Source organism: Siphateles boraxobius, unplaced genomic scaffold, assembly GCF_051911475.1.
Source record: "Siphateles boraxobius isolate OS27281-9 unplaced genomic scaffold, OSU_SipBor_1 77, whole genome shotgun sequence".
NCBI classification, from domain to species: Eukaryota; Metazoa; Chordata; class Actinopteri; order Cypriniformes; family Leuciscidae; genus Siphateles; species Siphateles boraxobius.
The window spans coordinates 15123785-15136872 of NW_027509205.1; the positions used below are offsets into that span (position 1 = coordinate 15123785).

A 13088-nucleotide genomic window follows, 5' to 3' on the forward strand; every position below is an offset into this window, starting at 1 on the left:
TCCCAGTGCATGCTGAAGGTCCTGGTGTGAAGGGGCCAACACGACAACATCATCCGCAAAAAGCAGAGACAAAATCGTGTGGTCCCCAAACCTGACACCCTCCGGCCCCTGGCTGCGCCTAGAAATTCTGTCCATAAAAACTATGAACAGAACCGGCGACAAAGGGCAGCCCTGCCGGAGTCCAACATGCACCGGGAAGAAGTCTGACTTACTACCGGCAATGCGAACCAAGCTCCTGCTTCGGTCATACTCCCGGAGCACCCTCCACCAGGCCGTGGAACACTGAATAATAACCTTAACCTGAAATCACAGTCCAACCTTTCAGTTCAAATCTATCTTCATAATATCATTGACTCTTGACTGAATATGCTAGTGTAGTTTTATTATGTTTAGCCTACTTGTTTACCCAACATCTTAGTATTACATATATTTTATAGTATAAAGTGGGGCTTACAGACACTTTCATTTTCGACATAATGTGAGTCATGTATTTCTCTTTAACAGGGAGTGGCGTTCAGAAACTGACGCTAGCATGACGTAGCCCCTCCCAACACAAATATACTCAAAGGAAAGCCCGACGAAAACAAGGAAGTAACGAGCAAGAAAGACGAGGAACTTTGAGTAACCCTTATATTTATTGTCAAATAAACGCAGAATTCGGTCGGTCGAAATTCTAGTCCCCTAGAATATTTTATCTACAGTGAAGAACAATGAATAACAAAGGTAAATACGCGATCAACTCCGCTCTTCTGCTATTTTGCTTAGCCGCTTCCTAGCAACTACCAATGGAGTTAGCCTTCATAACCGACTTACATAACAAACGGCTTTACATTCTGAACTCTTATGGATAATGCGCCAAAAACATCTATCATCGACTACCTCATGACGGAAACTGTAATATTTTACATGGGAATGTCAGATTTCAGCGGACTTGCTAATGTTTTGAAATGGAAATGGCTAAAGGGTAACGTTAACTAGCTTCGCTGCTACAGCGCGATGACGTGATTGGAAAGGTGACCTCATTAAGAGAACGAGACGCTCACAGCATCCGTTTAATCATTAATTAATACAATTTACATGTGCTTCATCAATATACTGTGGTATTAAGAACAGTTTGTCTTATTTTTTTATTGTAATAGCTGTCAGTTAAAACGGGCCTATTAGCCTCTTATTTTCTATTCTCGCTTTAATTTTTAGATATGTATATTGTCTTATTATATATTGTAATTCAGCAGTCAGTTAAGACTGGCCAATCTGCCTCTTATTTTTCTGTTCTCGTTTTTATTTTTAGATATGTATATTGTATTATGGTCTAGTGTGCTATTTTGTGTACAATACAAAACATCGAATTTATTTTATTTAAAAAAAAATGACAATGTATTTAAATCAATCTAATCCACATTTCATGATCATCTACTCTAGTTTAAAATCGTCATGAAACAGACGTTGCAATAGTTTTTTCTTCCCTATTGTGACATATCCAAGTGAAACTGCTTCTCAAAGAAGAATAAATGATGGAAGGGACTTGATTTTGTCCATCAGGAATTGATTGGATCGTATGAACGTTGTGCTTTGCTATTGGTCGATCTCGTGTGAGTGACAGGTTGTCCTGCCCTCACGCCAGTAAACGCATCATCAGAGAAGAGGTGTTGTTCCAGAGATGTTATTTTGATTAAAGATTATGAGGGCACATGAATAAAAAAAATGATGATGTGCATTAATAAATAATTTATAATAGATATTGCAATATTCCATGAACAAGCAAGAGTGATTTTAAAGAAAACCGCTGAATGGTTTCTTTTGGTCAATATCTTTAATTCATAACCCTAATATTACTCTTTTTGCAGTAAATTAACATAGGATTCTGCTGTGATATTGATTTGACTGTTTTTCTTCTTTGTGTCCATGCAGGTTCATATCCACAACAAGCTGTTTACCCTCAGCAGAGCACAGCATCCGTTTACCCGCCTGCTATGCAAGTCCCTGCTCAGGTGTCTCCATATCCAGATGCCCCTCCCCCATACTCTGAGGTTACCAGTACTAGTTACTCTCTGTCTGGTCATGTGAATGTGCAATATCTCATAATAGTACAAAAGGAGTAGGAAATGCCTTTTAGAACAAAGTACACTAATCAAGTATTATATTAGATAGCAACATGTTTTTAAATGAGTTTAAAGGTAGCGTAGGCAATTTTCGGAACAGCTAGCAATTGCAAATTAGCTTTGAAAGCATGAGATCCCACCATCCAAAACACATGAACGCACACAGCAGAGTTTGCAAAACATCACGAGACGATAGATGGCACAACCTCATGTCTGAAAGCACATAACATTACAATAATAATAAACTTGAACAACTTAAGAGCACTCACCCGTACCACCTAAATGCTTCAGATTAATTTCGGTGTTGATAGGGTTGCCACTGAAACACATAATTTCAAGTCACAAACCTTTCAGAGTATAACGTCACAGGTTTCAATCTCTTCCAAGTTACAGTAGTTATGGCGTGAACACATAAGTTGGTTGTTTTGGTTTAGGAGGAACTGTTAAAGGTGGCTTCTGTTTGTTTTGGCGCTCTGTGACTGTCTGTCTACAACTCTGCATAGCATGAAACACGCTGATGACGGAGGTATGGAAATACATGCGTTGTCAGGCCGGTAGGACATCGTACCATTGCATTCGGACTGAATGGAATGATTGGACGAACATTTTAAGGTCCTACGACTTCCAGACGGTATATATATATATAAATGCATTTAGACCATTTAACTTTCTATCAGGATGTGAAGAGACTTTCAACCAGCATAACAAAAATAATTGTGGAACAAATCGCCTACCCTGCCTTTAACAGTCAAGAATCCACGTTCCCTTACTCAAGACTGCACGCTACAGATTCCTTCCTTTTCTAAGAAAATGCATAATTTCTGGAAATTGCTTTTGATCAATCATCAGTCTGTTGTGATGCAAGTGCCACCACTCGGACAGACAGTGCAATTTAAGCGATGAATTAAGGCCCGTTCACACCAAGGATGATAACTATAATGATAAAGATATAGTTTTAAAAATCGTTCTAAATGTAAAAGAATAATTGAGTCCACACCACAACTAAAGCGGTAAGGGCACAGAGATGGATGATAAAAACATTGACAAGAACCAATCAGAATCCATCTTGCTTTAAAGACCTCAGGCATTTAAAGTGGCAGATAAACGAACTGCAGCGTGTGCTTATAATGAAGAGAAGGACATTGTGCATTGGTGTGATCGCTAATATAGTCCCAAAGGAAAGAGATATTCTAGCCAGTATGCTAGATTTATAAAAAATAACTTGATGTTGAGAAAAATGAAGCAATAAGCCAAAAGAGGCCATTAATTTCCATGAATTGAGTTTGACCTTAATAAAAAGCATTTTTTTAAACAAAACTGCATCAAAAGTGAAATAATAAAAGATACCAGTGTTCAATTAAATAGTCATTATAGTCATTTTATTAATCACAACTTTTTATTTATGGACTAGCTATGAGGTAACAGATTAGTGTTCATCTGCATTTTAAAATGGCTTCAAGTGTGGCACATTTTAAAATTCTTTTTTTATAAATTCTGTGTCATCCCATACAAAAATCAGTCAAATAACATTTGAGGGTTTTTGCATTTCGCAGGTTTATCAGCCCAGGTATATGGCTCCTCCCCCAGCCCCTGGACAGATGGCCCAAATGACCTCAGCATACCCTGGTACTCAGATGTACATGCCCATGCATGCTCAGACTGTGCCAATGGGAGCCATGGCCTCCGGTGTCCCAATGGCTTATTATCAAATGGGACCCATGTACCCTCCTGGCTCTACCGTCATGATGGAGGGTGGATTTGATGCTGGAGCTCGCTTCGGGCCTGGCACCGGTGCTTCCATTCCTGTGAGTATTCACAGTAAACCGGTTGTATTTTCTTAGCCAGGAAGTAATATCGAATTGATAATTAATATATTTATATGTAAATGAACAATGTTAACTCGTTCTCCATGTTACGTGGACCGAGAAATTCACGTTTATTTGTCAGCAAATGTTTAATCCAGCAAAAGTTTCTACAGATCTGGGGCTTTCGTGTAAACTGCAGATTATACTTCTGAGTTTTTGTTTCCCCGCCCACGGACAGTCGGATCGACATAGGGTTATTAACAGAACAGTAGATTTGCAAGAGTGGGTTTATCACTGAAAACTAACATACTATATGTCCACTCTTTAAACAGCATTATGGTTAAAAATGGAACACTATGGCAACAGCTTTCTTACCGCTACACAATGGTGTTTTGATTTGGGAGGTTGGGCGGAACTGACAGAACGCCAGTTTCTTTCAGTTTTTTTCCCTCCCAACTTTTTTGCACTTCTGAAGCCATGTACTCTTTTGTCCCAGTACTTGAGAGAACCATTTAGTTCAAGGAAGTAGATTTGAAATTCCCTGTAGGTTCAGTCTTTTCTGAGATCCTACAAGTTACAGCTTACTAAATGTTCTTGTGGCTGAAAATGTATTTATGTATTTAATTAACATATTTGTCTCTACATTTAAGCCTCCACCTCCTGGTCACCTCCCTAACGCTGCTCAGATGGCGGCCATGCAAGGTGCAAATGTTGTGATGACACAACGCAAGGGCAACTTTTTCATGGGCGGCTCCAGCGGCGGTTACACCATCTGGTAACAATGAGCTTCACCCTGGGCCTGGACCGAAGCCCTCCTTTCCCTCTCCCTGGTTCCCTTTACCTGTTCTCCCACGCCTGCCTCCCTTGGGGCTGCTTGGCTAAGCCACAATACTGATTTAATCTAATGGAATGTAATATTTTAGAGCCCCTTACTCGAGGTACAATACTCCGCTGTTGATATAATTGTGTAAAAACGCAGTTTTTGCGTATTCACGATTAAAACCACTTTCAAAAGTGCATGATATTTGTAGGATTGAACTTCTAGTGATCATATATGTCATCTATCATAATTATTGGTTGGCTAAGACAACTTTTAAGGTGAAAACCAGGTCATTTTTACCTTTATTGCCACTGGCGTACCTCTTACAACTTTATTTGGCTTCATTTTATTGTACATTTTCTAGTTTTTGGTTGTTTTCTTGAGCCGGAGATCATGCCAAGAGAACTACCAAGCCAGTTTGATCATCTGCGTAAAGTAGCTATGCACTTGAAACGTTCTCTTTAAATAGTACGCTTAACTAAGCCTTTCATTCCTATCATTAATAAGGTCTTGTCAAATGTGGACGTAGACGCTCTAAATTACAGATAAATACGTGTTTACAAATTCAAACAGCAGTGGCGTATTGTACCTTTGGGCAAGCGTATATAAATATTATCAGGTGCCAAAACTGCACCATTATTTAAAAGCAAAGGAATTTACATAAGAATGAACCTAAATGCAGTAAAAGAGAGAGCGAACAAGACAAACAAAAGTTGGACTTTTTTTTCTCAATATTTTCCCTCCTATGTCGGATACCCAGAGCTGTACATATAGCCGTTTAGAGTGTGTTTTGTGTGTTCCAGCTCTATGTGCTTCTTCACAAACCTCTTAGGCATTTTCCACAAAGGTAAAGTTGTTTACAATGGTCAGGGCTTAATCAAGAGACGATTTATTTTCAGTATTTTACATAGTTTGGCACATCAGGCATTTTGTTTGTTTGTGGGGAGCTGCTTGTACCAAAGATCTGGACTAGAATGCACTAAAAGCTTTTTGCTTTTTGTAAGTCTTCTGTCAAAGTACATCTGCACTCAGATTCATACTGAAATAAGTAAACATATCATATTTAGATGATGGTGATTGCTTTGCAGGTGTCACGCACCAGGTAGAGCACACCACTGCTGTGACTGCATTTTGTAAGGGGGTTGTGTTGAAAAATATATAAATGTTTCCTAGTTGCATCTTGATGTTTTCTGCATGCACTTTTCAGTCATTTTGTTCTTAATAAAAAGTTATCATTGTAACAAACTTTTAGAAGTACTACAAGATTAATTTATGTGCACTGTCAACCAATTCTGAAATGTAGAATATCAATATCTTTTGTACATATGCTTTTAAATACGAAAACGGCATCAGTTATACTTGTTTCTGCATTGAGGATTTTTCAAAGCAGCACGGTAATGCGTAGTAGCATACACAACGGCTTATGTTCGCCATAGAAATTGTGGTGTTGATTTGTTAATGTTTCACAAGGGATTACAGTTTTCCTCACATCTGTAACGTGACTTAAAATGTTTTTCAAAATACCCGTCATAAAAGGAAGACCTCACTGAGTTACACCAGCAGTTGTCTCCACCACTTTTTGCTCTTAGAGTTTAATTGCTAAATCTTCATTTCTATTCCCAGCAGTGCTAGAATGCCCTTCAAAAGCAGCTGTTTTCTGCTTGACACTACAGCTTGTAAGTTCTTTAGCAGTTACCTGTATTATATGTGACTGTAATATAAAATGCTGCTTTTTTTGCTAGATAATACTGAGGTGAAATGCTTACAAATGCTCACTTGAGTTCATTCTCCATACATTCACTGGTATCCCATTATTTTTTGTCATTATACCATATATATTTTCTGATTGATTAAAAAACGAAAGAGAAAAAAAATAGGGAATTTCAATATCTTGGCAAATGGGGCTACTTTTTAGGCTTTACATGTATCAGGTGCATCACTGGGTATCCGACACTATAGTTCTAAAGGTTTTGCCCATCTGAATAATAAAAAAAAAACATTCAAGTAGATTTTCTATCTGCAAATATAGAAAAAAAATTCTGATGACTTTTAAAAAAACATGCCGAGTATGTTGGCATTGCCTTAGCACCATTTATATAATTTTTTTGTGATTTCTCACGTAGGTTGTTATTTTAGTTTGAAACTTCTGACCTGGTTATTCCTAACCTGACTTTTTATTACTTATCCAAATCCCATTTTCATTTATTTTTACTTTGCTATGAAAATAACATAAGGCAACAAACACGAGGGCAAAGTCTTCAGAACTCTTCATCTGTTTCAATCTTAGCGCAGCATTTTATCTTGGCATGTGCCACCGTGTGTTTGTGTATGCAATGTAGCGGATACACTGCTTATCTTGAGCCTCAATACCATGACAGTCACGGATGGTATACGTCTTTGTGGGCACTACAGTTCAGGGAACCCTTTTCATTTTTTTTTCTATATATATATAATATAAAACAATTGTGATGGGTTATAATGGATGCATACTGCAGCATCAAGGAACTGAGGTCCTTCCTAGTTTGCTACATGACAAAATGATCTCCAGTGAAATATGTGGTGCACTTAACTTTTTTTATACTAAACCTTAAGTATAAAACAAAATTTAGAATAAAAGCTATTTTGAATTTTGACCATCTGTGTTGTAATATGTCTTTCAACGTTTGGTGTTGAAATGTTTGCCTGCTGACTGGTTCATGTGGAGCTTTATCTCCAGATTATAACAAATGTTCAATCTCTTGAAATTCACATTTAATCCAAAGCAAGACCGGATATAGATCTTGGAAATTGATTATTGTTGTAAATTACAATCCAGAAGCTTAAATATTTTAGAAAATGGTTGCATGGAAACTGATTTCTTGTAGACTAATGAATCTTAATTTTAGTTGTACTAGCAAATTTGAACTAACTAGCCACTTGTATTTGACATGGTGTTATCATCAATAACCAAGTAACGTATTGATAGTGCAATAAAAAAAGATGACTCAGAATCCAATATAAATTACATTCATTTTCTTAAGATACAACTGTAACCCTGCACAAAAAAAATATACAGCATCATATGTGTTTGACATTATGATCAGCATCTGTCTGTTTTACAAATAACGAAAGAGATCATTATATTTGGCACCATAACAGCATGGCTTTGTAACAAAAACACAACTTGAATTATAAAACATAAATTTCAAAAAACTGTAAAATATATTTAAATGTTTTACAAGGCACTGCAACAGTGGGCTCTCCAACTATTCCATCTAAAAATGCCGCCATTAATAAATAATAAAAAAGCCAGGCTAAATGGTCAAAGGGAAAAAGGAACTTTGAAAAGCCACAAATTAACACTAAAGTGACTTGTGACTCAAAATCAAGTTTGTGCTGCACCTCTAATGTTTAGCATTTACCACTTATCTTAGCAGAGTTCTAATAATACCTGATAATAATTCCAATTATAACTCTAGCATATTAACTTTCGTGTAATTTCTGCCGAAGTAGCGAATATAGTTTGGATTGGACTGTAAACTATATACAGGCATAACAATTTTACAGCAAAAAAAATGATTGTCCCAGTAACAGAGTAACTTTACCATACCAAAATCGATGGTGAGCTTATTGACATGAATAAACAACTTTTACTTCTGGCTCAAACTGAACTCAAACTCAAACAGTATCCATTCAACTAAACATTCTTCCTCACAGCACAGACTAGTGGCTTATGTCCTTGCATATAAACCTCTACATTGACTATTTATATGTCTGGAGCAATCCATGCATTTGTTGCCAGATCATTGGTTGAATCCCTCTGATACGAAGCAGTTCAGATGAAGTATTCCTTCTTGTTGTCAGTGACGGTGTCGTTGTAGACCTGTTCTGGGTCTACTCCTGGTGCCGGCTCACCTGCGGTTCTGTAAACACCCTTACTGTGGCACAGGTATCGGTACAACAGGAATCCACAGAGAGCGAGGGTCACCAGGATCAGGGCAATTACCACTAGAAGAAAAGAAAAAAAAACTTTTTAAAAGCTGTCAGTGTACAATAGAACAAATTAAGATATATTTCTATACAGAAATAATAAAGTGAAAAGAAAAGAAAAAAGTGAAAAATAATCAAAAAGATATTTTGAAAGTGTTTTTTTATTATTATTATTATCTAAGCAAGGCATAAAGATAATTAAAAGCACATAAGCACACAGCGTTTTTCCCTAATTTGGAAATCAAACTTCATCTGTTTCATATGACAAAATAAACAAACTATTTGTATGATATAATAAGCATAATTCATATGATAAAATAAACCATGATTCAAACAATCCGAAGTCAATGATTATACAGTGAATATAAATAGATATATGGATTTCTAAGTGCAAAATGAGTCAGATTCAATAAAAAAATTTTCATATTTTATATTATTGAATATAAATACGCAGAGTTTGGGGTCAGTACGTTTTTTGTTTTTTCTTTTATTTCACAAGGACTCGGTTTCAATTGACTCAATTGATCAAAAGTGAAAGTAAAGTAATTTATAATGCTACAAAACTTATATTTTATATACATTTTAATTTTTGTAAATATTTTATATTATTTCAAATGAAAGCTGTTTTTTTTTTTTTACTTTGTTCAGCGAAGAAGAAGAAACAGTGTCACGGTTTCCACAATCATATTAAGCAGCATAATAGCATAATAATAAGAAATGTTTCTAAAGCAGCATATTAGGATGATTTCTGAAGGATAATGTGACACTGAAGACTGGAGTAATCACAGGAATAAATTACATTTAAAAAATATATTACAATAATAATAGAGTCAAAAAGCATTCCTATAAGATGTAGCCTCATTGAACAATACTTTATAAATCTTAACCCTCTCCAAAAAAAGCTTTCTAGGAGTGTCCAACACAATATAATTCAGTGGCTTTAGTCTAATATCATGATCTGCACTGACGTTGTGTCATATAGTATAAACTAGACTGATAGACTGGCAGACATTTACCTCCTATTACAGTCGAGTCTGTTTGTGGTGTAGCAGCTGTAGTATTTGCTGCAGCATGTGTCACTGTGAAAAAAACAAAAACACTGAAGAAGACACAAAACCTGTATGTCAAGATTACATGCACTAAAATGTGGAATTACAACTGTTTCAGATAGAGAATGTGATCAGCATTCTTGAGGAGTAATCAGATCAGGAGAAAAAAAAATCATGGCACGATGTTAGGCATTAACTGTGCGTAGATTTTATTTAATGCTTCATTACTACACCAAATCAGGCCAGGATTGAAAAGTGTACATGTATTACGTATAGGCCTATGTTAAATAAATTGTGTTTAATGTGCTAAGACAGATTATGTTGCACTAGGCTATTATACTGTTCTGATACATTGTTTGATATGAGTGACACACCCAAATAGATTGCTCTCTATATTAGAAGACAAGGTGCACAACTTACCACTAGGTACAATGCTAGTCATGGTGAAAGTCATACTTGTATTGGAACGGACACCTATGTGGAGCAAAATAAACAGACTTGCGTCAACAATGACATTTTTAGTACCACCTGTGACTGTGAAACAGTCATATGACTTATTGAGTAAACCTCATTTATACAGTAACTATTAAATGTGGACAAACATCACTGGGTTGTGAGACAGACGCATCACTCAACAACCTGTACAGTAAGTACATTAAAGGCCTATTGACACTGACTGAAGTGAGGGACGCCCATAAGAGTTTGGGGACTCGATCTTTCTACTTTTGGACTTTTTGGGTCAAAGTACTTTTCAAAGACTCCTACATCACAGGTTAAGGGACGTTCTACCAAACAAATGCCTTTTCTAGTTTAATAGTGATTTTTCAGATACATTGTTTATGTTGAGCCACAATTTGTCTTTTTTTTAATGAAAGATGAAACTGACATTACAAAGGTTGTTCAAAAACACATTTTGACTTCGCAAATGCCAATGCCGTTTCACTACACAAAATGTTTAAATTAATTGATAAAGAGGATAGATCGACCTTGGAAGTTCACTTGTTGAAAGGAAGGATGACAATGTCATTATGACAAGGTGTTTTATTTATTGAATAGTTGATTACTTTCAAAACAATGATGAAAAAATCCAACTTCAAGAATACACTGTCAACTAAAATATACAGAGATACAATGCATTACGTTATGGGGACAAAATGTCGCCACAATGATGGCAATACCTGAAATCCTTGGGGGAAATTTTTTGGTCCACAGAGTCGTTTACACCGTGCTTTCTCGTCTCATACCTTGTATCCTGTTTTGGTGTGTTAATCTATTTAATTACTTCAAGAATACAGCTATGATACACTAAAAATTTGAAATCCTTTTAGTCACTTTATTTCACAGGGAAATAATACAACAGACATTTCAGCTTGCAGGCCTTCTTCAGTGTGTAATCCCCCTAAAAAAAAAGTGAGATAAAGTGACTAAAAGGATTTTGAATTTGTACTCAGAAGTGACAAAAACCTCCCTTTAGGGATGTCTTTATTTGTAAATCTGGTATAAAAATAAAGTGATTAAAGGTTTTTTAAAAATGCAGGAAGTTTTGTGTGATGGGTAGGGTTAGTGTAATGGGATAGAGTATACAGTTTGTAAAGTATATCAGCCATTATGTCTATCGAATGTCCCCATTTAGATAGCTAAGTAAACGTGTGTGTGTGTGTGTGTGTGTGTGTGTGTGTGTGTGTGTGTGTGTGTGTGTGTGTGTGTGTGTGTGTGTGTGTGTGTGTGTGTGTGTGTGTCTCCACAAAGAAGGCAATATATGAAATCCTTGTCAGGACATTTTTTGGTCACAGCTTATAAATCATACCAAGAGATGTTTTATATATATATATATATATATATATATATATATAAATGCAAGAAGTTTTCTGTGATGTTTAGGGAATACGATATACAGTTTGTACAGTATAAAGATCATTATGTCTTTGTAATGTCACCATAAAACGTGTGTGTGGCCTGGTAAACCCTACATTATGGGTGCAAAATGTCCCCATAAAGATGGCAATATCCGAAATCCTTGTGGGGACATTTTTTAGTCCCCATGAGGAAAACAGCTTATAAATCACAAGTGATGTTTTTTGTTTGTTTGTTTTTTAATATAATAATGATCTTTTCTGTGATGGGTAGGTTTAGGAGTCGGGTTAGTGTACGGAGATAGAATATACAGTTTGTCCAGTATAAAAATCATATCTATGGAAGGTCCCTATAAAACTTGAAAACCGTGTGTGTGTGTGTGTGTGTGTGTAAGTTGGAAACAAGGCTGGAGACAAAGAGGAAAGTCAAAAAAATCATTTTTAGATTTGGTTAGGAAAATGTCTAGGCCTAATATAAACAAACATTAAAAGTTTGAATTAGCTCTTAATTATTTATCTCATATTTACACACACATATACATATATGAAGTACACAATATCACCCGTTTTATGGAATCGCCCTTATAAATAAATGCTGTAGCACCGGTCACATGTCTCACTTCCTAAATTTACTTTAAATTTAACTTTCCTTGTTAAAAATCACGTAGGGTTCCGAGACACACGACGCTTATTTTTTAAAGGATCTCGTCGTGATGTAGGCGCACAGTAAACACAAAGCTAGAGGTAACGTTAGTGGGGTCGCCAAATATACTCAAAGAAACAGTGTGTTTGTAGAGGCAACGTAAACCTAATTATGTTATTTTATCGATGGTAGTCGGAAAACCCTTCTCACACTGTGAACGATCACTTTAAAAAGCTGCAAAACTCAACATAATAATTCAACAGCTGTTCAGCCATTTGAGACCGTCAGATCTACTTTCAGTCCAACAGGAACAAAATAAAACTTACCTGAGTGCTTGAGTGTCAAAGTCGCGGATGAACTACTTTTCAGCTAAAGATTGGCGATCACGGTGTAAAAGTTAAACTCCAGACTGATAAATCATGAACATTAGACAGCGTTCTTTTCAAAGTAGAACAGCGTAAAGCCACCACACGCTCACTTAGCGATGACCAATTTTGCATGAATCATTCTTTTGAGTCGAATCTTTTCTGAGCTTGCTCGAGTCAATAACCATGACTGACTCATTTAACCGAATTCGAAACATAGACAGTATGAGTAAAACAGTAAAAGAAAACAGTAAAAGAAAAACATGTCCATAACGTCGAGACTGATTGCGATTTTGAACATTTGTTTAGTTTTATTATTTATTAAAACATGCAGAAACATTTTTGTGACTTTTTAGTACTATTTTAGTAGGCTCCTGTCCTGTTTATGCCGAATGTATACATTAAAAATATGTTCAGTTTCTAAAATTAAATAGGCAGTTTTCTAATAGCCTATCATAGCTGAGACTCGTGAAAGTGGATTT

At 36.1% G+C, this 13088-nt stretch overlaps 1 protein-coding gene and 1 long non-coding RNA gene across 2 annotated transcripts; one reads left to right on the forward strand and one right to left on the reverse strand.

Moving 5' to 3' along the window:
* Positions 1-505: 505 nt before the first annotated feature.
* On the forward strand, positions 506-7360 carry dazap2 (DAZ associated protein 2). Its single transcript, XM_077218149.1, has 4 exons — positions 506-723; positions 1912-2030; positions 3656-3907; positions 4558-7360. The coding sequence occupies exons 1-4, from the start codon at positions 711-713 to the stop codon at positions 4684-4686; spliced, it is 513 nt and encodes a 170-aa protein (XP_077074264.1). The 5' UTR covers positions 506-710; the 3' UTR covers positions 4687-7360.
* Positions 7361-7717: 357 nt separating this feature from the next.
* LOC143725622 (uncharacterized) lies at positions 7718-12759 on the reverse strand. The gene is made up of 4 exons (XR_013198274.1): positions 12568-12759; positions 10166-10219; positions 9713-9775; positions 7718-8714 (listed from the first exon to the last, which is right to left on the reverse strand). It is a non-coding gene; the product is annotated as an uncharacterized LOC143725622 (long non-coding RNA).
* Positions 12760-13088: the final 329 nt, after the last annotated feature.